Source organism: Scyliorhinus canicula, chromosome 10 (genome assembly GCF_902713615.1).
Source record: "Scyliorhinus canicula chromosome 10, sScyCan1.1, whole genome shotgun sequence".
NCBI classification, from domain to species: Eukaryota; Metazoa; Chordata; class Chondrichthyes; order Carcharhiniformes; family Scyliorhinidae; genus Scyliorhinus; species Scyliorhinus canicula.
Genome location: NC_052155.1, coordinates 188,039,425 through 188,064,767, shown reverse-complemented (window position 1 = coordinate 188,064,767; position 25,343 = coordinate 188,039,425). Strand labels below are relative to the sequence as shown.

Genomic DNA, 25,343 nt, shown 5'->3' with positions numbered 1-25,343 from the left:
CCTCATCCTGCTGGCCCCACCCCATCCTGCTGGCCCTGCCTCAGCCAGCTGGCCCCGCCCCCATCCTGCTGGCCCCGCCTCAGTCAGCTGGCCCCACCCCCATCCTGCTGGCCCCGCCTCAGCCAGCTGGCCCCACCCCCATCCTGCTGGCCCCACCTCAGCCAGCTGGCCCCACCCCCATCCTGCTGGCCCCGCCTCAGCCAGCTGGCCCCACCCCCATCCTGCTGGCCCCACCCCCATCCTGCTGGCCCCGCCTCAGCCAGCTGGCCCCACCCCCATCCTGCTGGCCCCAACCCCATCCTGCTGGCCCATCCCCATCCTGCTGGCCCCAACCCCATCCTGCTGGCCCTGCCTCAGCCAGCTGGCCCCACCCCCATCCTGCTGGCCCCGCCTCAGCCAGCTGGCCCCACCCCCATCCTGCTGGCCCCGCCTCAGCCAGTTGGCCCTGTCCCCATCCTGCTGGCCCCAACCCCATCCTGCTGGCCCCGCCCCCATCCTGCTGGCCCCAACCCCATCCTGCTGGCCCTGCCTCAGCCAGCTGTCCCCGCCCCCATCCTGCTGGCCCTGCCTCAGCCAGCTGGCCCCACCCCCATCCTGCTGGCCCTGCCCCCATCCTGCTGGCCCCGCCCCAGCCTGCTGGCCCCGCCTCAGCCAGTTAGCCCCGCCCCCATCCTGCTGGCCCCGCCTCAGCCAGTTGGCCCCGCCCCCATCCTGCTGGCCCCGCCCCATCCTGCTGGCCCTGCCTCAGCCAGTTGGCTCCGCCCCCATCCTGCTGGCCCCAACCCCATCCTGCTGGCCCTGCCCCCATCCTGCTGGCCCTGCCTCAGCCAGCTGGCCCCACCCCCATTCTGCTGGCCCCACCCCCAGCCTGCTGGCCCCAACCCCATCCTGCTGGCCCCACCCCCAGCCTGCTGGCCCCACCCCTATCCTGCTGCCCCCAGCCTGCTGGCCCCGCCCCCAGCCTGCTGCCCCAGCCTGCTGGCCCCACCCCCATCCTGCTGGCCCCGCCCCCAGCCCAGCCACCAGCCTCGCCCCCATCCCGCTGGCCCCGCTCCCAGCCTGCTCTGATTGGAGGAGAGCGGTGGATATGACGTCGGCGGCTGGTCAGGTGACCGTGGAGGCAAAATGGCGTCAGTGGCGGAGATGTTCGATGTGAGCTGGGAGGGTGAGTGAGAGACCCGGCCTGAGGGACCCGGACCCGGCCTGGGAGACCCGGCCTGGGAGACCCGGCCTGAGGGACCCGGACCCGGCCTGAGGGACCCGGACCCGGCCTGGGAGACCCGGCCTGGGAGACCCGGCCTGAGGGACCCGGACCCGGCCTGGGAGACCCGGACCCGGCCTGGGAGACCCGGCCTGGGAGACCCGGCCTGGGAGACCCGGCCTGGGAGACCCGGCCTGGGAGACCCGGCCTGGGAGACCCGGCCTGGGAGACCCGGCCTGGGAGACCCGGCCTGGGAGACCCGGCCTGGGAGACCCGGCCTGGGAGACCCGGACCCGGCCTGAGGGACCCGGACCCGGCCTGAGGGACCCGGACCCGGCCTGAGGGACCCGGACCCGGCCTGAGGGACCCGGACCCGGCCTGAGGGACCCGGACCCGGCCTGAGGGACCCGGACCCGGCCTGAGGGACCCGGACCCGGCCTGGGAGACCCGGCCTGAGAGACCCGGACCCGGCCTGGGAGACCCGGCCTGGGAGACCCGGCCTGGGAGACCCGGCCTGGGTGACCCGGCCTGGGTGACCCGGCCTGGGTGACCCGGCCTGGGTGACCCGGCCTGGGTGACCCGGCCTGGGAGACCCGGCCTGGGAGACCCGGCCTGAGTGACCCGGCCTGAGTGACCCGGCCTGAGTGACCCGGCCTGAGAGACCCGGCCTGGGTGACCCGGCCTGGGTGACCCGGCCTGGGTGACCCGGCCTGGGTGACCCGGCCTGGGTGACCCGGCCTGGGTGACCCGGCCTGGGTGACCCGGCCTGGGTGACCCGGCCTGGGAGACCCGGCCTGGGAGACCCGGCCTGGGAGACCCGGCCTGGGAGACCCGGCCTGGGAGACCCGGCCTGGGAGACCCGGCCTGGGAGACCCGGCCTGGGAGACCCGGCCTGGGAGACCCGGCCTGGGAGACCCGGCCTGGGAGACCCGGCCTGGGAGACCCGGCCTGGGAGACCCGGCCTGGGAGACCCGGCCTGGGAGACCCGGCCTGGGAGACCCGGCCTGGGAGACCCGGCCTGGGAGACCCGGCCTGGAGACCCGGCCTGGGAGACCCGGCCTGGGAGACCCGGCCTGGGAGACCCGGCCTGGGAGACCCGGCCTGGGAGACCCGGCCTGGGAGACCCGGCCTGGGAGACCCGGCCTGGGAGACCCGGCCTGGGAGACCCGGCCTGGGAGACCCGGCCTGGGAGACCCGGCCTGGGAGACCCGGCCTGGGAGACCCGGCCTGGGAGACCCGGCCTGGGAGACCCGGCCTGGGAGACCCGGCCTGGGAGACCCGGCCTGAGGGACCCAGCCTCAATGACCCGGGTAGCGCAGCCGGGAGACATCAACATGGGGAAGAAACAATGATTGCGGCTTAAGATGAGGGAGGGGACACGATAATGGGGGGATTGTGCGGAGGAGGTGATGTGGACGTGACAGGTGGGAGATTTGGGGGGGGGATGAGTGACAGGGGAGTGGGGGGCAGTGGGTGTGGGGGGGGCAGTGTGTGTGTGTGTGGGGGGGCAGTGGGTGTGTGTGGGGGGGGCGGAGACGGGAGTGAGTGTGGGGGGGCGGAGACGGGAGTGAGTGTGGGGGGAGAGAAGATGGGGCATGGGGGAATAGAGATGGGGGAATGGAGACGGGGGATGGGGGAATGGAGACGGGGGGGATGGGGGAATGGAGACGGGGGGGGATGGGGGAATGGAGACGGGGGGGGATGGGGGAATGGAGACGGGGGGGATGGGGGAATGGAGACGGGGGGGATGGGGGAATGGAGACGGGGGGGATGGGGGAATAGAGACGGGGGGGATGGGGGAATGGAGACGGGGGGATGGGGGAATGGAGACGGGGGGATGGGGGAATGGAGACGGGGGGATGGGGAATGGAGACGGGGGGGGGGGGTGGGGGAATGGAGACGGGGGTAGGGGATGGGGGAATGGAGACGGGGGGGATGGGGGAATGGAGACGGGGGGATGGGGGAATGGAGACGGGGGGGATGGGGGAATGGAGACGGGGGATTGGGGAATGGAGACGGGGGGATGGGGGAATGGAGACGGGGGGGGGGAATGGAGACGGGGTCGGGGGATGGGGAATGGAGACGGGGATTGGGGAATGGAGATGGGGGGGGGGGAATGGAGACTGGGGAATGGAGACTGGGGAATGGAGACGGGGGGGGGGATGGGGGAATGGAGACGGGGGAATGGAGACGGGGGGGGATGGGGGAATGGAGACGGGGGGGGGATGGGGGAATGGAGACGGGGGGGGGATGGGGGAATGGAGACGGGGGGGGAGATGGGGGAATGGAGACGGGGGGGGTGGGGGAATGGAGACGGGGGGGGGGGGAATGGAGACGGGGGGGATGGGGGAATGGAGACGGGGGGGGGATGGGGTAATGGAGACGGGGGGGATGGGGGAATGGAGACGGGGGGGATGGGGGAATGGAGACGGGGGGATGGGGGAATGGAGACGGGGGGATGGGGGAATGGAGACGGGGGGATGGGGTTGGGGGAATAGGGATGGGGGAATGGAGACAGGTTGGATGGGGAATGGAGATTGGGGGAATGGAGATTGGGGGAATGGAGATTGGGGGGATGGAGATTGGGGGGATGGGGGAATGGAGACATGGGGGAATGGAGACATGGGGGAATAGAGACGGGGGGGATGGGGGAATAGAGACGGGGGGGATGGGGGAATAGAGACGGGGGGGTGGGGGAATAGAGACGGGGGGGGATGGGGGAATAGACGGGGGAGGATGGGGGAATAGAGACGGGGGGATGGGGGAATAGAGACGGGGGGGGGATGGAGGAATAGAGATGGGGGGATGGGGGAATAGAGACGGGGAACGGGGGGAATAGAGACGGGGGGATGGGGGAATAGAGATAGGATGGGGGAGACGGGGATGGGGAATAGAGATGGGATGGGGGAATGGGAGGTGGGGGAATGGAGATATAGTGGAATGGAGATATGGGGCGGATGGGGGAATGGAGATATGGGGGCGGATGGGGGAATGGAGATATGGGGAATGGAGATGGGGGGGATGGGGAATGGAGACGGGGGGGATGGGGAATGGAGACGGGGGGATGGGGAAATGAAGATATGGGGGGATGGGGGAATGGGGATGGGGGAATGGAGATATGGGGATGAGGGAATGGAGATATGGGGGAAAGGAGATAGGGGTATGGAGATATGGGGGGGATGGAATGGAGATGGGGATGGGGGAATGAAGATATGTGGGGGAATGAAGATGGGGAGAGATGTGGGGGTGGACACGGGGGAGTGAGTGGGGAGAGAGATGTGGTGGTTGAAGATGGGGGAATGGAGATGGAGGGGATGGGGGAATCGAGGTGGGGGGATGGGGGGAATGGAGATGGGGGGATGGGGAATGGAGATGGGGAGAGATGTGGGGGGTGGACACGTGGGAGTGAGTGTGGGGAGAGAGATGTGGTGGTTGAAGATGGGGGAATGGAGATGGAGGAGATGGGGGAATGGATATGGAGGGGATGGGGGAATGGATATGGAGGGGATGGGGGAATGGATATGGAGGGGATGGGGGAATGGATATGGAGGGGATGGGGGAATGGAGATGGGGGGGATGGGGGAATGGAGATGGGGGGGATGGGGGAATGGAGATGGGGGGACGGGGGAATGGAGATGGGGGATGGGGAATGGAGATGGGGAGAGATGTGGGGGGTGGACACGGGGGAGTGAGTGTGGGGAGAGAGATGTGGGGGTTGGAGATGGGGGAATGGGTGTGCGGGGTAGAGACTGGGAATCGGGGTGGCGATGCGGGAATGAGTGTGGGGGGTAGAAATGGGGCAATGGGTATGGGTGGAGACAGGTGACTGTTTGGGGGTGGGGAGAAAGTGATGGGGGAGCCGGGTACGGGAGAAACATGGAATCATGGAGGGGAGAATCACATGCAGGAAGTGTGTCCAGCCGCAGTTCCTGTTCGACCGCTTGACAGCTCTGGGGCTGCGGATGGACTCCTTTTGGAACATCCACGATGCTGAGGAAGTTGTGGATAACATGTTGCACTGCAGATAAAAGTACTGAGGAAGATAGGAAATGGGTGACCAATCGGCAGAGGAAGAGTAGGAAGGCAGTGCTGGGGTACCCTGTGATCATCTCCTTCCAAAACAGGTATGCCGTTTTGGCTACTGTTGGTAGCTAATGGCTCAGCAGGGGAAGGCAGCAGTCGCCAGGTTTGTGGCACCGTGGCTAGCTTTGCTGCGCTGGGGGGCAGGGGAAAAATGGTGGTGCTGTAGTGATAGGGGATTCGATTGTAAGGGGAATAGACAGGTGTTTCTGCAGATGTGCACAAGTCTCGATGAGCCTCTGGATGGACAGGATGAATGCGTGGCTTGAGAGATGGTGCAGGAGGGAGGGATTCAGATTTTTGGGATATTGGAGGGTTTAAACTAATATGCCAGGGGGAGGGGAACCTATGTAAGTAGTTAGAGAAAGAGGGAGCAAGGACACAAACAAAAGATCGAAAAGGGAATACGAAAATTGATAGGTGAAGAAACCAAGGGCAAAATTCAAACTGGGCAAAAGAGGAAAATATTGGGAGCAAGACGAACAATGTGAAAAAGACCAACTTAAAGACTCTGTGCCTTATTGTACGGAGCATTTGCAATAAAGTGGATGAACTAATCGCGCAGATAGATATAAATGGGTGTGATATAATTGGGATTACGGAGATATGGTGGCAGGGTGACCAGGGATGGGAACTTAATGTCCCAGGGTATTCAGTATTTAGGAAGGACAGGCATAAAATAAAAGGTGGTGGCGTGGCACTGCTGGTTAAAGAAGAAATTGACACAATAGTGAGAAAGGATCTTAGCTCTGACAATGTGGAGTCTGTATGGGTAGAGTTGAGAAATACCAAGGGGAAAAAAACATTAGTAGGTGTCATATATTGACTCCCAAACTGCAGTGGTGATGTTGGGAATGGCATGAAACAGGAAATTAGAGATGCAAAAAAAAGGAATATCTGCAATTATGGGTGATTTTAATCTGCATATAGATTGGGCAAATCAATCAGTAACAATACCGTAGAGGAGGAATTCCTGGAGTGTATACGGGATAGTTTTCTTGACCAATATGTGGAGGAACCAACTAGAGAGCAGGCCTCTTAGACTGGGTACTGTGTAATGAGAAGGGAATCATTGCCAATCTGGCTGTCCATGACCCCTTGGGGATGCGTGACGTAATATGACAGAATTTTTTATCAAGGTGAAATGTAATGAAAATCGCTTATTGTCACAAATAGGCTTCAATGAAGTTACTGTGAAAAGCCCCTAGTCGTCACATTCCGGCGCCTGTTCGGGGAGGCCGGTACGAGAATTGAACCGTGTTGCTGGCCTTGGTCTGCTTTCCAAGCCAGCTATTTAGCCCTTTCTGAGATGGAGAGTGAAGTAGTTGATTTGGAGACACGGGTGCTGAATCTTAATAAAGGGAGCTATGAGTTGGCCTTGATAGATTGGGGAGAGTTACTTAAAGGGATGACAGTGGATAGGCAATGGCAAACATTCAAGGAATGCATGGGGAAACTGCAGCAACTGTTAATTCCTGTCTGGCACAAAAGCAAAATGGGTAAGAGGGCCAATCCATGACTTACAAAGGAAATTAGAAATAGTATCCGATCCGTGGAAGAAGCAGACAGATTGGCCAAGAAAATTAATAGGTCTGTGGATTGGGAGCAGTTTAGAATTCAGCAAAGTGTCGGTGTGGAGTTTGCACATTCTCCCCGTGTTTGCATGGGTTTCGCCCCCACAATCCAAAGATGTGCAGGGTAGGTGGATTGGCCACGGTAAATTGCCCCTTAATTGGAAAAAATGAATTGGTACTCTAAAATCTTTTTAAAAACCAATTCAGCAAAGAAGGACAAAGGGATTGATTAAGAAGGGGAAAGTACAGTACGAAAGTAAGCTTGCAGGGAACATAAAGACTGACACTAAGCGTTTTGATAGATATGTGAAGAGAAAGAGATTGGTAAAGAGAAATGTAGGTCCCTTACAGACAGACAGAAACAGGGGAATGTTTAGTAACGGGCAAAGAAATGGCTGAACAATGGAACACATACTTTGGTTCTGTCTTCACAAAAGAGGACTCAAATCAGATACCAGAAATATTGAAGAATGGAAGGTTTAGTGAGAGGGAAGAACTGAGGGAGATCAATATTAGGAGAGAAATTGTGCTGGGAAAATTGATGGGTTTGAAGGCAGATAAATCGCCAGATAATCTGCATCCCAGAGGGCTTAAAGAGGTGGCTCTGGAAATAGTGGATGTATTGGTGGTCATCTTCTGGGCTTCTATAGACTCTGGAACAGCCCTTGCAGATTGGAGAGTAGCTAATGTCACTCCAATATTCAAAGAGGGAGGTAGCGAGAAAACAGGGAATTGTAGATCAGTAAGCCTAACATCGGTAGTAGGGAAAATTTTTGAATCCATTATCAAGGACTTTATAGCGGAACATTTAGAAAGCAGTGGCAGTATCAGTCAGAGTCAGCATGGATTTATGAAGGGAAAATCATGCTTGACAAATCTGTTGATATTTTTTGAAGATGTAACAAGTACAGGTGACAAGGGGCAGCCAGTCAATGTGGTATGTTTAGTCTTTCAGAAGGCATTTGACAAAGTCCTGCATAATAATAATCTTTATTGTCACAAGTAGGCTTACATTAACCATAAACGTAGACCATAAGACATAGGAGCAGAATTAGGCCACTTGGCCCATCGAGTCTGCTCAGCCATTCAATCATGGCTGATATTTTTCTCATCCCCATTTTCCTGCCTTTTTCCCATAACTCCTGATCCCCTTATTAATCAAGAACCTATCTATCTTTGTCTTAAAGACACTCAGTGATTTGGCCTCCACAGCCTTCTGCGACAAAGAGTTCCACAGATTCGCCATCCACCACTGCAATGAAGTTACTTTGCAAAGCCCCTAGTCGCCACACTCCGCCGTATGTTCGGCTACACAGAGGGAGAATTCAGAATGTCCAATTCACCTAACAGCACGTCTTTTGGGAGGAAACCAGAGCACCTGGAGGAAACCCATGCAGACACAGGGAGAATGTGAGATTCCGCACAGATAGTGAAGCAAGCCGGAAATCGAACCTGGGATCCTGGCGCTGTGAAGCAATAGTGCTACCCACTGTGCTGCGTGTTGCCCCTGCATAAGAGATTATTGTGCAAGTTTAAAGCGCCTGGGATTGGGGAAGTGTATTTTGGGGGATAGAAAACTGTTGGCAGAGAGGAAACAAAGGGTAGCACAGTGGATAGCGCTATTGCTTCTCAGCGCCGGGGTCAAAAGGCCTCCTCCTGCTCCTATTTTCTATGTATCTATGTGAGAGAGAGGAAGAACGTGAGGTGAGGGAGTGGCCGGGCAAGGAATAGGAAGTGGGGGTGAGGGAGGGAGAGAGCCGGGGGAGCAATGGGGGAGGGGGGGGGAAGAGATGGAAGAATGGAGCTGAGAGAAAAAGGACAGGGGGTTGGGGAGAACGGGGTGGGGGAAAGTGTCATGGAAGGTAGAGAGCAGCAGGGATTTGGGGGGGGGAAAGAGAGATATGGGGAGGTGTGAGTGGCAGGAAGAGAGCGAAGGGGAGGGGCGAGAGTGGTGGGGGGTGAGACGTGGAAGGGCAAGAGTGGCGGGGGAGAAAGAGGAGTGGGGCGGAATGCGAGACAGGAGAGACGGAGTGGGAGGGAACAAAGGGGGAGAGAGACTGGGGAGGAGTGAGGCGGGAGAGAGAGATGGGGAGCGGGGAAGATGAGAGAGAATGAGGCAGAGAGAGAGTCGAGGGGATAGAGACAGTGGGGAAGAGTGTGCAGCTACAGAGACTGGGGGGGAGTGATGAAAGGATGGGAATGGTGGGGGGAGGTAAAGGATGGGTGGAACAGTGGTTAGCACTGCTACCTCACACCACCAGAAACCTAGGTTCAATTCCGGCCCTGGGTGACTGTGGCGTTGCACATTCTCCCCGTGTCTGCTCCCGTTTCATCTCATAGTCCAAAGATGTGCAGCTTAGGTGGATTGGCCATGATCGATGTGCGAGGTTACGTGGATAGGTGAGGGAGTGGGCCTATGTAGTGTACTCTTTGGGTCGTCGGTGCAGACCCGATGGACCGAATGACGACCTCCTGCATTGTAGGGAATCTTTGGGGATGGTGAAGGCGACGAGAGGGAAGGGTGAGGAGGAGGGAGGAAAGGAGTGGTGGTGGGGGGGGGGAAAGAGTGTGTGGTGAGGAGGGGCTAGGGTGAGTCGGCCATTCGAGCCTGCTCTTCCATCCCATATGGTCATGGCTGGTCATCTGCCTCAACTCCATTTTCCCACTGCTCCCTATGACCGTTTGATTCCCTGAGAGATGAGTATTCTGTCCATCTCGGCTTCGAATATATTCATTGGTGGAGCATCCAGAGCCCTCTGGGGTAACAAATTCCCCAGATTCACAACACCTCTGAATTAAGAATCTCAGTGATGTAGTTTACAAAGAGTCATCCAGACTCCAAACGTTAGCTCCGTTCTCTCTTCACTGATGTTGTTAGACCTGCTGAGATTGTCCTGCATGTTCTGTTTTTGTTTCGGTGGTGATGTTGTTTGTGGGGATCTACCTATGTGCCAATTGGCCAGTGCATTTCTTACATTGACAACACGGTAAAAGTCTTCAGCTGCGAAGTGCTTTGGCATGTCCTGTGGTTGCTACTTGGAGCACTTTTTAATGCGCAGTCACTTGTAATCTGTTCTTGTGATGTTGATTTAAGAGATAAATATTGTGCTGTTCTGGAGATGAGTGCTGTGGGATCTTTCACTCGAGCAGGCACATGGAGCTGCGGTTTAACATCTGATTCAGAGGATGATTCCTCTGAGCAGCACTCCCTCGATTTGTACTTGTGACATGAGTGGGACAGCTGTCATAATAAAAAGTAAAGGATCAAAACCATTTGCCTTTTAATTACTGAGAAGATTTTTCTGAAATTAAAAACACTTCTGTGGAATAATACTGGAGGCAGATGAGAACTGTCGATGCTCACATTTGTGATGTCCAATGCATGGAGTGAAGTGACAATAGGGACTTCTCGAGAGTGATATATCTTGAGATATATCTACATGGTCCTCATTCCTGCAGATTGCTCATAGTCCAGGATACAGTAGTCATACAGCACAGAAACTGGCCCTTCAGCCCACCTTGTCTATGCCTATCATAGAAAATAGGAACAGGAGGAGGCCATTCGGCTCTTTGAGCTGCTCCACCATTCGTTTTGATCATGGCTCATCATCCAACTCAATAGCCTAATCCCGCTTTTCCCCATATACTTTGATCCCCTTCACCCCAAGTGCTATATCCAATTGCTTCTTGAAAATATGAAATGTTTTGGCCTCAACTACTTCCTGTGGGAAGAAATTCTGCAGGCCGACCACTTTCTGGGTGAAGAAATTCTGCCATAAATGGTCTACCGCCTATCCTCAGACTGTGACCCCTGGTTCTGGACAAACCCACCATCGGGAACATACATAGTTTTCCATGAGATTGCCCCTCATTTTTCTGAATCCCAGCAAATGCAATCCTAACTGATTCAATCTCTCATCATGCTTCAAACCCGCCATCCCAGGAATCAGTCTGGTAAACCTTCAAGGCACTCCCTCTATAGCTAGAACATCCTTCCTCAGATATGGAGACCAAAACTGCACACAATATTCTAGGTGTGGCCTCACCAAGGCCCTATATAATTGCAGCAATACATCCCTGCTTCTCTCGAATCCTCTCGCAATGAAGGCCAACATACCATTTGCCTCGTTTACCGTCTGTTGTACCTGCATGCTTCAGTGACTGGTGTACGAGGACATCCGGATCTCGTTTCACATTCCCCTCTCTTAATTTATGGCCATTCAGATAATAGTCTGCTGCCTTGGTTTTGGTACCAAAATGGTTAACCCCTCATTTCTGGAAATTATACTGCATCTGCCATTCATTTGCCCACTCACTCAACTTGTCCAAGTTACACTGATAGATCTCTGCATCCTCCTCACAGCTCGCCCTACCATCCAACTTGGTGTCATCTGCAAATTTGGAAATATTACATTTAGTTCCCTCATCCAAATCATTAATATATATTGTGAATAGCTAGGGCCCTAGCACTGGTCCCTGTGGTACCCCACTAGTCACTGCCTGCCAATTTCAAAAAGGCTTCTTAATCCCTACACTTTGTTTCCTGCCTGCCAACTAGTTTTCTATCCACCTCAATACGCTACCCCCAATCCCATGCACTTTAATTTTGCACACTAATCTCTTATGCAGGACTTTGCCAAAAGCCTTCTGAAAGTCCAAATATTCCGCATCCACTGGCTCCCCCTCATCAGCTCTACTGGTTACATCCTCGATGACTTCCAGTAGATTGGTCAAGCATGATTCCCCCTTCCTAAATCCATGCTGACTCTGTCGGATCCTGCCACTATTTTTCAAGTGCTCTGCTACAAAACCTTTGATAATGGATTCTAAAATTTTCCCCACTTCGACGTCAGACTCGTCTACAATTCCCTAATTCCTCTCTACCTCCCTTTTTGAATATTGGAGTGACAATAGCTATCCTCCAAACTGCAGGGACTGTTCCAGAGTCCATAAGAATCGTGCAAGATGGCCACCAATGCATTCACTATTTCTGGAGCCACTTCCTTAAGCACTCTAGGATGTAGATTATCAGGCCCTGGTGCTGGCCTCCATTTTGAAGATGAGAAAAATTGGCTGAAGCAAGCCTTGCAGGCCAGATTTTGAAATCTCCGTATAAAGATCAATAATAGATAAGACTTGTCCTGCCGTGACCATTTTCATGTCAAGCAAGGTGAAGTCCCTGTGGCGTCGCCTACTCATTGGCAGTCTCCAGACTGGCTGTGCCTAAATCAGTTTGTGCATTCCATGTGCTGGAAGCTGTAACTGTTTCTGCAACCTTCTCATCAGTGGCCTGAGTTATAGCTCAGCCCTCACTCCAACAATTTTTGTCTGAAGATCTCCTACCGTGATGCTATTACTCATAACTTTTATATTATTGCAAAGCACATTATCCTCGCAAGCTATTCTGTTTTAAGTTTGAACATTCCATAAAAGCTTTAAAAAGATTTATTAGCATGCCTATGGATTCTGCTGCAACATGACCTTGACGGAATGTTGTACCTTTCTTCACCAAGCCAAACACTTGCTGGATTCAAGTTTAGGCATTGGATGCAAGGCAAATGCTTTCTTATAGATCTGGCACAAACTACGCTATCAATTTTACTCTTGCGTAAGATACAGTGCATTAAAGAAAGAATTGCATTTCTATAGTTCTTCTCACGACCTCCTGACATTCTAAAGTGCTTTACAATGAAAGAAATACTTTTGAATTGTAGCTCCTGCTGTATTATGGCATGACCAGCAGCCAATCTGTTTTTGGTGATGTTTATAAAGGGATGGGTATTGACTTGGGCACGAGTGAGAATTTCTCTGCTCTTCGACACGGTGCCACAGAATGTTCAACATCAACCTGAGAGACCAGACTGAACCGTGGTTCGATGTCTCATTTGAAAGACAACACCTCTGACACTGCAGTACTCCCTCAGTACTGCAGTAGGAGTGCCAGCCTGGATTATGTGATCAGGTCTCTGGAGTGGACACTTTAGTTTGACTATGAAATGTGTCATCTCACCTACTGGGCTCATAAAGCTGAAAGGGTTGAACGATTGGCATTCCTTCCACCAGCTTTAAGAATCACTCCTTCCACCACCAACACAGTGTTCGGGTGGACAGTACATGCTCAACTTGCCATTGATACCCACACCCAAAAAAGCATTGCTGAATCTCCCATCGTTTTTGCTCTTCATGCAGTAATTAGAGGCATGCAACAGTGACCGAGAAATTGCTGTTCTCTTTTGATTGGGAACTCTCTCGGTCTGGATTTTGGGTGGGAAGAGATGCAGCAGGTTTAAGGCTCTATATTCGAATGCTGGTGCCCCTATAAAAATCTCCATTTTGGTGTATTGCCTCTGCCCAATTTGCTGTTGTGACTGTGATACCTGTTGTGTTGATATGCAAAATGCCCACTGCAGTTCATAAGAGAAGGGTCAGGGTGTTCCCAGCCTGTAACATGCATCAATCAAACTTGCAACTTGACATTCCTCAGGTCGTTTACTGACATGCATATATTAATTTTTTTGAGAAACTGATGAGAAAATTGTCATCCTCATACTTCACACAACTTCAAATCGCCAAATTTCCTGGTTATTATATATTTTGCATGAATTAAATTTCTTCCTTTGCTCCTTCCTCAAAAGTATGTTTTCTAATTTTTCAGACATGCGTGACAAACTGAGGAAATGGCGAGATGAAAACTACCGTAACAGTGAGCAGATAGTGGAAGTCGGAGAAGAACTCATAAGTGACTATGCATCAAAACTTGGAGATGACAGTGAGTGTGGAATTATAGGATGGAGGATAGAAATCGTGCTTCCCTCATATCAATGATGGCATTCATTCTGAACTGAACAAGTAAATGACCCCAAAGACCACAAAAAAGATTGGTTCTCCTCAAGGATGATGGTATGCTGGCTTCATATCTGTGAAGCCACCAATATTTCATAACATATAAATGTATAAACCCAGTGGCTAGTTGGTTGGAAAGGAAAAACCAATTCTTCTCGGCCGAGCTTTATTCCCACTCCTAAACCTGTTTCCCCTTTATAGACTTTGGGGCAATCCAACAAACAATAGATTAACCAAATTAACAAATTGAATTGGGGGGGGGTGTCCTTTAAACCAATGAAAGACAAAGTCACAAAGTAAACTTACAAAACTTCAAATTAAAATGTATTTTAATGGTGCATTCAAACACCCCCTGGTACCCACTGGTCACGGAGGGATTCCCCTTTTTACAATTTAGGGCAACAATAGATTTGAATGAACAAATTAACCATTAGCTAATTAACAGATTTAAAGGGGGGGGGGGGTTGGGTTCACTGGCAGCACGGTAGCACAAGTGGCTAGCACTGTGGCTTCACAGCGCCAGGGTCCCAGGTTCGATTCCCGGCTGGGTCACTGTCTGTGCGGAGTCTGTACGTTCTCCCCTTGTCTGTGTGGGTTTCCTCCGGGTGCTCCGGTTTCCTCCCACAGTCCAAAGACGTGCAGGTTAGGTGGATTGGTGATGATAAATTGCCCTTGGTGACCAAAAAAAAGGTTGGGAGTGGTTATTGGGTTACAGGGATAGGGTGGAAGTGAGGGCTTAAGTGGGTCGGTGCTGACTTGATGGGCCGAAAGGCGGCCTCCTGCATTGTATGTATGTTCTATGTTAATCCCTTAAAGGGGCACTAACGAAAAGAAAAAACTCAAAAGGAAAGTACTCGGAGTTTAAAAGGTGAGGGGAGATCTTATTGAAACTTACAGGATACTGAGAGGTCAGGATAGAGTTGACGTAGAGAGGATGTTTCCACTTATAGGAAAAACTAGAACCAGCGGGCATCATGTCAGACTAAAGGGACGATCCTTTAAAACAGAGATGAGTTGGAATTTCTTCGGCCAGAGGGTGGTGAATCTGTGGAGCTCTTTGCCGCAGAAGGCTGTGGGGGCCAAATCACTGAGTGTCTTTAAGACAGAGACAGATAGGTCATTGATTATTAGGGGATCAAGGGTTGTGGAGAGAAGACAGGAGAATGGGGATGAGAAAAATATCAGCCATGATTGAATGGTGGACTCGATGGGCCGAGTGGCCTAATTCTGCTCCTATGTCTTGTGGTCTTATGGTCTGAAGTTCAAAAATATGGTTCTTGGGTCAATGATACACCCCAGTCCCCATGGTGCCCACTGTTTATATGCCTTTGAGGGTCAAATGAACAAATTAGGCAAAATTAAACAAGGTACATTAATTAAGACCAAGATCAAAATGGGAACTTTCCAAATCAAAGCAAAATGTGGTTCTGCGTGTCAGCGATGTACCCCAGACCCTGCGATGCCCACCGGTCACCCAGTGATGTGCTTAACCGATTAACCTCTAATATTAACTTAATCTTTTGTTGACTATTAACTATTTTTGATCCGGCAAGAAAATGGCCTGTGCCTGAAATATCCATGGATCAAAAATGATAACGACAAAATAAAATAAATGGGAAGTAAGGGAATCAATAGGAAGGGCCCTTACAATAGTTGAAAGTAAACCTTTTGCAAGACCATGCTGTACTTAGTTTAATTGTATTAAATCCCTGTCCTCTATCGACTATTAATTTTTTTGGAACTTTGGAAGTTATCCTCCTTTTAAACAGTAAATGCTGAGGCAAAGTAATTGTCCAACATGTCTACCATTTCCCCATTATCCCTGGCAATATCTCCATTTTCAGCTTTTAGTGGGCCACAATGCTCTTTCTGTAAGAAAAGCAGAAAATGCTGTAAAATCTCAGCCGGTCTGGCAGCTTCTGTGAAACGAGAAACAGAGCTAACATTTTGAGTCCAATATGACCACAGAAGAGTCACATTGGACTCAAAACTTTAACTCCATTTCTCTCCCCACTGCCAGACCTGTTGAGTTTTTCCAGCATTCTCTGCGTCACTTACCTTCCCGCAACAACAACTTGCATTTGTAAAGCATCTTTAACATAGCAAAATATCCTGAGGTGCATTATTAAACAAAATTTAACATTGAGCCACATAAGGAGATGGAAGGACATATGACCAAAGGCTTGGTTAGAAGCAGGTTGAAAGGATTATCTTCAGGAGTGGAGAGGTTGAGAGAATTCCGGAGTGCGAGGTTGGCAGCTGAAGGCTTTGCCGACAGGTGGACTGATTAAATTTGGGGATGTGCAAGAGGCCAGGATTAGAAGCGTGCAGAATTCCCGGTAGATTGTGCAGTGGGCGATGGTTACAGAGATGGGGAGGATGCGAGACCGTAGAGGGATTTGAAAACAAGGATGCGAGTCTTCTCCATCTGTTGTGTTTAGTCAAAAAATAGCCATCTTCATAACGTGGAACGACAAACAGCATTCGCAGTATGTGTGATGACTGTTTGCGATGCGCTGCAGTTGGTGGCTGCTGAGGGAGCGAATGGGTAGTTTCAGGTGTATGGCAGAGAGAAATGAATCTTCAGACACTTTCTCAAGTTGTCGAGTGGAATTTCAGGTTTGCCCGGTTGCCCACAATGATCAGGTAGGAATTTCCCTGAGAATTATTATTCTTTAAATTGACACTAGGGGTGGGAGAGATGGGTAGTTTGGGGCGCCCCAGGAGCTTGTGTGTCAGTTGTGGGTGTGCTGGGTTTTGTGGGTAAGATAGCCGGGTTTTACCTTGCTGTAGGACAGGTCAGATGGACTGACTGGTCATCGTCCTCTGACATCTTTCAAATGTTTGAAAAGGAAAAATAAAGATTTGCATGTTTACAGAGTCTTTCAAGAACCCAGGTTGTCCCAAAGCGCTTTACAATCCAAGTGCTTAGGAAGTGCAGTCACTGCTGTGGGAAACATGGCAACTAATTTGCACATAGCAACTGCCGCCATCAGCAATACGATTATGGCCTGCTCATGTGTTTTGTTTTAGTGATGTTAATTGAGTAATAAATATTGGTCAGAATAATGGGGAAAGGTCCCTGCTCTTGGAAATGGTTGCCATGAGATCCTATTATGAGGCCAGACAGGTCTCTGTTTAATATCTGCTCTGGGAGATGGCTGGAAATACAGTAATTGAGGGCGTACACAATGTAACAGTGAGCATGAACCAACAGTTAATAATCAGTTGTGTAGGACCGTGTCTTTATTGGCTATAACTTTGCTTTTCTTAAGGGCTGTACTGTGGCGCAGTGGTTAGCACTGCTGCCTCACTGCGCCGAGGACTCGGGTTCGATCCCGGCTCTGGGTCACTGTCCGTGTGGAGTTTGCACGTTCTCCCCGAGTCTGCCTGGGTCTCACCTCCACAACCCAATGATGTGCAGGGTAGGTGGATTGGCCACGCTAATTTTCCCCTTAATTGGAAAAAGAAAATAATTGGGTACTGTAAATTTGTAAAATAAAACAACTTTGTTTTTCTTATTATGTGGAGAAAACACAGGCAAATAAAACGTGGGTGAGCTGAAGTCTGAACTATGAACTCAGAAAAGAGTGAACTTGGAACTTCCAAATCTCTTTCTCTACTTCCCGCTACGACCCACAGGAAATCCTTGGAAGAGGAAATTCCTTTGCATAATTACATTACCTCATCATCTGGAGCTTAATTTCAGGCTTATAGTATTTTATAGCAGAAATAATTGTTTTCTAATGATTTTCATGTCTACATAAGCAAGCCAAACATCTGGAAGCCAATCATCTTTTTGGGTCTACGGTATGACAGTACTTTATTGCACCACAATTAAATTAAACAAGGCTGTTGTTCTCTCCCAGGGACCATGGCATAATGTTTGGTGCTGTATTATATTAGAAAGCAGTGTGCGTTAGACTGCAGATAGGGAAATGAATCTTTGACAGGACAGATGCTCGCATTTGCAAGAAGTAATATTATATTTTACAGGCATTACTTTGAAAGGGTTTGCAGCTGCACTCAGCTTATTACAGTAGTTCCATATTTATAAAGCTTCTAAGATTATGTTTGTATGATTGCTGCTAGACGAACATTACCAATTCCAGCGAGGAAATGATTACACAAAAATAACAAGTTTTGGCTAGAGTCCTTTTCTGTTTCAGGAAGAAACTGACAGTTTTGTTTCCTGATTTTTATTTGTTATTTGAACAATCCAACTGATTGGTATATTCTTGTGAATATATGCCTCATTGAGATGACATTGTTGTTCATTGTGTAAGGGCCCTTGCAGTTGATTTCCTTAGTTCCTATTTCTCTTATTTTGTCTTTATCGGTTTTGGTCCATGGATCATTAATGGAGACGCACCTTTTTTTAACATTTAGTGTATTGTATCCAATTCTTTTATCCCAATTAAGGGGCAATTTAGCGTGGCCAATCCACCTAGCCTGCAAATTTTTTGGGTTGTAGGGGTGAGACCCACGCAGCCATTGGGAGAATGTACAAACTCCACAAGGACAGTGACCCGGGGCCGTGAGGCAGCAGTACTAACCACTGCGCCACCGCACTGCCCACGAAGACAGACCTTTAAGTTGAGCTGAGGGAGTAAGGAACAAAGTGTCAAAATAGTTCACTGTGTTATAAAGTTTTGTATTTTGGGCAGAAGGACCCAGACTTTATGGTTCTCAAAGAGATTGGGGTGGGGGGGGGGGCTTGTTTTTATTGATTAACTGGTGGCCAATGGATTGGTCAGGGATACTATTCTGCCTGACAATTGATAGCGATTGGTTCCTGTCGGTTGGGATTTTTCCGAGAGAACCCAGGAGAAGCCATTGGATCCTAAAGGTGGAAGCAGCTCTCTGCTACGATGCCAGCTGTTTTAAGGTAGAAGCTTCGAGACACTGAAAGAAGAAACTGTCACTCTCCCTCTCTCTCTCTTTCGAATGTGGGCTGTCTGCTATTTGAGTGCGGTGAAAGCCGTGACACGCTGGGAGAAAAGATAACATCCGTTGAAACAATAACACTATCCTTTTTACTTTCATCATTATTTTACACCCCTCTTTCCCCTGTGTGTGTGTGTGTGTGTGTTACGTTAAAAGGGGGGGTTAGAGATTAGATCGTAGTTAACCAGTTGTATTTGTTGCTTATTTATAATTACTGTTAATAATAAAAAGTTAGTTGTATTTAAATTTACAAAAATGGTGACTAATTATTGGGCAGCCGAAGACCTCGGGTGTTTTAAAATAAAAGTCAATTTGAACCGTGTTACGACTTTGGATAAAGTGGGGTTGGGATTGACAGCGTACTGGCCCAGGCTGTCGTCACAATTGTTCTTCTGGTTCTTCCATCGAGGTGAAGGTGGCCATGTTCATCATCTAGGGTAAAAGCAGGAAATGCTGGAAACATTCAGCAAGTCAGACAGCGTCTGTGGAGAGAGAGAGAAACAGAGTTAATGTTTCATCAGGGTAATGTTAGAGATGCAAGGGTTGGGGGGCTGGGACAGAAGTTTGGTAGGATTACAGTGCGTATGTAGGTAACTGCTCGGGCTGTTCTGCTCAAAACGCTCAGCTGCAAATAGGACAGGATACTACAGACGTTGGAGCTTTGGACGAGCTCCTAGCTCAGGATTTCCTTCCTTGCAATTTATCTGTGCCTCTGATGTGTGCTTGCTTTTGAAGGAGGCCCCATTTTTTAATTGGTAGTGCCAGGTGCGGTGAATGAATCTGGGCAAGCTTCTCCCAGGACTCCCAAGTTGATAGCAAAACTCTTAAGTGAAACCTTCAGAGAGTGCACTCCAGAGAAGTATTGCTTTGGTAAGCGAGTGTCAGGAATTCTGGCCACATGACCAGCCCAACTCGGTTGTGACAGTCTCGGTATGTTGTGGATGCTTGGCAATGAGTACCTCAGTGTCTGGCATTTTCTCCTGCCATCTGATCTTCGTACCATTACAAATCAAATGTAGCAAAAGAAGGCACAGCGTGCTGCTGCCTCACCAATTCCTGCAGTTAACCAAAAAACTACATTACACAGCAAAATGACACCATGGAAACAGGTTACTCAGCCCAGCCAGCTGGCATTAATCCTTCACACACACAATAACCTAATCCAGTCTACTCGTCCTGTTCTCAGATCCATTTATCCCCCTTTCCTTCACCCAACTATTGAACCCGCTGTTAAATGATGGCAATGGTACTCGCTTCAAACACTTTAACTGTTGGTGCAAGCCACAGACTCACAACTGTCTTCATCCTTTATGCTGTTCCTCTGTTTCTGCCCTTCAAAAATGTTCCACACCCGTTCCGTCTTTTTCCTCGCCTTTCTAAAAATAATTCTAGTTATGAATCAACAATTCTAGGCAAGCCTCTGCTCATTCACATATATACACATAAAATATATAAGTTTCACTGTTGTCAGATTTGTTTTATCTTGTTTTTGGTATCCTTCCATCTATGTAAGGTGATGGAAATGTGGTAAGTTCCTGAGGATGGGATATATTCAAATAATGTACTTTTGCTGCTGGTTGAAGAGACCAATTCCTGAAAGGCAGGTTGTACCACAATTGCCACGTACAAGGTGGTTATCAGGTGGCATTACGGGTTGTTTTTGGTTTTGGTGCCTGTTGTGAAGCCGATCAACATGCAGGCTCACATATTGTCATTTCCCTCCGTCATTGGCTAGTGTCTCCCAAGTATGAAAATCGTGTAAAGAATCTTTGCGTCATGATTGCAAGCATCCTGGAAATTGAGTTTTGGCTTTCCTATTGGTTCCCTGGCTCCAGCTACCTCTCCGAACAGAAAATCCTTGGGTGAGCATCCGCCTTCTACCCTGTGAACATGCCCAAGCAAGCAAAGTCACTTCTGCTTGATGAGTGCCGATGTATTTTGGAGCTTTGCCGTTGAACACTGTTGTGTTTGTGACTTTGCCCTTCCACGAGATGCTAAGAATTAGTTGCAAACAACAAAGATGAAACCTGTTGAGCTTCTTTGCCAGCTGTGAGTCATCCATGTTTTGCAGCCATATAAACAAGGTGCTGAGGGCACAGATCTTGATCCTAAGAGAATCTTGATTTTTCATGCACGTTTCGTGAATCAGCCCAAAATCGGTAGCTGCTTTCCTTCAGTGTGTATTGAGCTATAATAATAATAATGATCTTTATTATTGTCAGAAGTAGGCTTACATTAACACTGCAGTGAAGTTACTGTGAAAAGCCCCTGGTTGCCACACTCCGGCACCTGTTCAAGCACACTGAGGGCGAATTCAGAATGTCCAATTCACCTAACAAGCACGTCTTTCAGGACTTGAGAGGAAACAAGAGCACCCGGAGGAAACCCACGCAGACACTGGGAGAACGTGCAGACTCCGCACAGATAGTGACCCAAGCCGAGAATCGAACCTGGGATCCAGGAGCTGTGAAGCAACAGTGCTAACTGCTGTGCTACCGTGTTCTGCTTCAAGAAACAGATTATCTGTTATCATGGACCCAGGCAGATGAATTTGCTCACCATTTCTAGCAGGGTATTATTGTGATCAGAGCTGGAGATCTAACAACACGCTGTTCCATAACAATGATTTTCTTGGTACTTTTAGTAAAGGAGAACAAGTTACAGGTGTGAGAGAGACAGTTAATGGATCATTGTAACTGGGTTTCTGTGTGTGACTAGCGAGGCATCAAGAGTAGAGTTGCCTAATCAGGTTGTATTGTATTTATCGTGAGACTATTAGAAATCAGTTTTGATTCACATTTATCATGCTTGCTCTTTTGTGCCGTCTCTGCCTCAGACTGTCTGCACTGTGACCTGCTCATTAACTTCTGCATGGATTGCTTTACTCAGCTGCCAAGTGCCATTCTTCTAGCGAGGGGAGATGACTCGTGTCAGTTTAACCAGCAAAATTGGATTAAATGCAGATTGGCTGGAAATTACTAGTGTTTTATCAGTGACGAGCAGTCATTCCCAATTTTGAATTTGATCTGTGCAGAAATAAGAAAACAGCATTGAAATTCTGTGCTGGAATCTAACAATCTCGTTTGCAGCTGTCTTTCTTCATTCTTGCTGACAGTATGAAACAGCGAAGCTGAGAATGGAGCATTGCACCTGGGGGATGCAAATTTTAACATGTGCTTCTGCTTATTCAGAAATTACTTCTACGATATGAAAATCACTAGAGTTTATATTTAAATATATAAGACAGCAGAAATGCTGTGTAGTAATTTTTAGGCAGTTTCTCAAAACTTCTGTCACTAGTAGCACGTAAGGAATAGTTGAAGCATTGTAAAAAGTGAGACAATTTTGAACGTTTCTGAATCTTTGCTTAAAAGTGGATTTTAAATCCTGGTACCATTTCTGTTTAAACTCTGCTCAAAATCAGTTGGCGATAGGAACAGTTAAGTCCTGAATGCACTATATTTAAGCTGGGGAAGGTTGACATTGTACAGTTGGGAGAGCTGTTTTGTAAACAAGGAATAATTAAATTAAGGAAAATGAGTTCCATTTTGCTGTAAAATGTCATACCCCAGACGGTAAATAACTGCTCCCCTCTCTTCCATGCAAAGGTTTGTTTGCTTGTTATATAAGTCTTGTACGAAAGGGAGCAAATGTGTGTATCTGCAAGGATATTATTTTCCACACACCACTGAACAAACACTTACTCTGCTCCCACTGGTGTGATTGCATTCAAAATTATTTACAAGCTTTTTCAATAGAGATACGTTATTCCCCCAGTTGCTTAACCTGGCAACCACTCCCTCAGTAATAATTTTTAACTTGCCATAGACAGTGTCAAGACAGATGGGCTGGAAAAGTTTGAATTGATCACAATATGAACAGAACATTGGAATAATTCATTCTTTTTTACGAGGGAAGGAAGAACTTGGATTTATGTGACAACTTTCACAATCTCAGGACACCCTGCTTTACAACCAAGAAATATAATTGACGTGTAGTTATTTCTGCAATGTAGGAAATGTGGCAGCTAATTTTGAACAGCATGTTCCCACAGATAGGAATGCTTTCGCCATTTTGGTTGAGGGATAAATATTGGCCAGAACACCAGGGAGAACTGACTGCCACTTCTGCAAATAGTGCTGTGGGACCTTTTACATCCACTGGGAGGGCACACCGTGCTGTAGTTTGATGTCTCATCTTAAAGACTGCACCTCTGACAGTGCAGCTCTCCTTCAGTACTTCCCAAGGGTGACAGCCCAGATTATGTGCTAATGTTTCTGGAGTGGGACTTGAATGCATCTCTGTAATGAATGTTGGGATTTCAGTTGTATTGTATTATAGGCTTTTAACCCTTACGACACCAAATACATGAGTTAGTGTGTGTGTGTGAGAAAGGCAAGTATATTTTGGGAGCCAGGGTTGCAATTGAACCATCGTAAAACACTTGGGCTGATAGAATGTTGTTTGATTAAGGGGATTCCCCATGGAGTTAATTAGATTTCAGCTCGGTAAGGTGATATCGTTACTGGGTGGAGCTGAGGCATCAGGTATTTTGCAGAAAGCAGTTCAGTTCTGAGCTGAATGAAGCTGTGTCCAGAAATCAAGCAGTTTTGCTCTCACTGCAGTTCAGTTGAGAGATTGACAGTGTTTAAAGCAGTACAGACTTGTCTGAGAACAAGGGGGAGCTGAAACCAGCTGAGAAGCATCTTCTGAAGAAATACAGTCAGAGTTTATGCATGGGTCTGACAGGAGTCAGATCTTTCAAGCAGTATCACAAGATCTCTTTTTCAAAGAACATTTCTTATCAAGCAAGTATTCTTATGTGCCATTGGTAGTTAAAGTAGGTTGATAGCTGAGATGGGTCTTATTTCTTGTTTAAGTGGGAATAAAGATAGCAGTTCAGGGTGCTGTAACAACTGTACTGATTCGCATTGTTCAGAGGGTAATTGTAAGATATTTTCTGGTGTGATGTTGAAGACGTTTTAATACTCTTTAGTAATAAATTTTGTTCTAATATGCCATAATCCCTATTTTTCATGCAATCAATCCTGGAGCAAAGAATCCTTTCTCCTCTTATAAAATTAGAAGAAAATATTGGAGTTTTTTCCAATACCCCAGGCACTGTTGGACTCTGAGATAATATCACATTCAAACTCAATGGTGAGAAGAGCACTCGCTGACTCACTAAACCAAGACTGACTGCTCAATGTGGATTCGAGTCCTGTCAGAACCCCAGACATATTCCGTGTGAGTGATCGACAGGAATCTTGAGGCCTGAGTTGATTTCCAAATTAGTGTGATGGGTTGGCAGAGTTTGGAAACTGAACACTCTGCAGGTACTGTTTAAATGATCTAAACATGTGGTCGTGCATACAATAACTTGTATTCACGAGTTAAAATCATTGTTATTACCAGCTTCCCATACATAAATTTATCGTGTACAGGAAATACTTAATCCTTGTGTATGTGACCTCAGAGTCAATTAAATTATGTTAACAGTTACTGTAACTAATAATGGGTCTGGTAAAACAACTTTGAGATTTTATTTGGCAAAGCTGAGAAGTTCTTTCCTTTGGTTTACTGGTGGCACTTTCACCGAAATAAAATCATGTATTGAGTTATCATATTCCTTGTGGTATTAATTTAGGTATTTTTGTTCCTGAAACGTTTCATCATTGCATTGAGAAATGTCATGCAAGTTAATCCGATGATGGTGATGTTAGTTAGCTATGCCCTAGAGTCAGGAAATGTCTGCAAATATACTGAACGTTCAAGCCAACCTTTCCATTGGCACTGTACAGCAGCATTCCTGGCATTAATAACAATTTATAAAGTATTTTTTGGCCCAAGGCTTAAAGCAGTTGCCCTGAAAATAAATGCTTAGTTTCAAGTAAAATACCACGGATGCTAGAATATAGAAGGAGAAAGCGGTGGGCATACTCAGCAGCTTTGGTCAACATCTATGGAGAGAGAACCATAGTTAATGTTTTGCATCCAATCCCATGACTATGAAACAATTATCGATTGTCGTAAAAACCCATCTGGTTCCCTAATGTCGGTTAGGGAAGGAAATCTGTCGTCCTTGCCTTATCTGGCCTACATGTGACTCCAGACCCCCAGCAATGTGATTGACTCTTAAATGCCCTCGAGGACACATCTCTGGAGCCAATAATAAAACAAAAACATTTCTCCCACCACAGATGTTGGCTAGACCTGCTGAACATTTCTGACATTTTCTGTTTTTATTTGCTCCACTTTAATATCCAGGATTAAATCAAATTGGTAATATAGAGTGTCTGTTGCCAACTCTGTATCAGCCAACAGGTTGCCCTGTGTTGGAGGAGGGACAGGACTTTAAGGAAACTATTTAATTACTGCAAAGTCTACTTAACAAATAGGGTCTCTATAAAAAGAATCTGTGCAAACGACAGCAAATAGAACTTGTGACTGAAAAAACAGCAATATCTCCTGATAAAAACTGCGATTTCTGCAGTACAGAATCATAGAATTTACAGTGCAGAAGGAGCCCATTCGGCCCATTGAGTCTACATCAGCCCTCGGAAAGAGCACCCTACCCAAGCCCACAATTTCACCCTATCCCCGTAACCCAGCCGCACTTTGCTGGACACGGCAATTTAGCATGGCCAATCCACCTAACCTGCATGTCTTTGGACCGTGGGAGGAAACCCATGCAGACA

The 25,343-nt window shown here is 48.7% G+C and overlaps 1 protein-coding gene across 2 annotated transcripts in view; it reads left to right on the top strand.

The window, feature by feature from the left end:
- Positions 1-1,035: 1,035 nt before the first annotated feature.
- The window catches only part of emc2 (ER membrane protein complex subunit 2), a 119,210-nt gene continuing 94,902 nt past the window's right edge, over positions 1,036-25,343 (top strand). For both annotated transcript variants that reach the window (XM_038810362.1, XM_038810361.1), the window contains exons 1-2: positions 1,036-1,165; positions 13,511-13,624. In XM_038810362.1, coding sequence (XP_038666290.1) covers positions 1,126-1,165; positions 13,511-13,624 — 154 coding nt within the window. In that variant the 5' untranslated portion in view covers positions 1,036-1,125. The remainder of the gene's footprint in view (positions 1,166-13,510; positions 13,625-25,343) is intronic.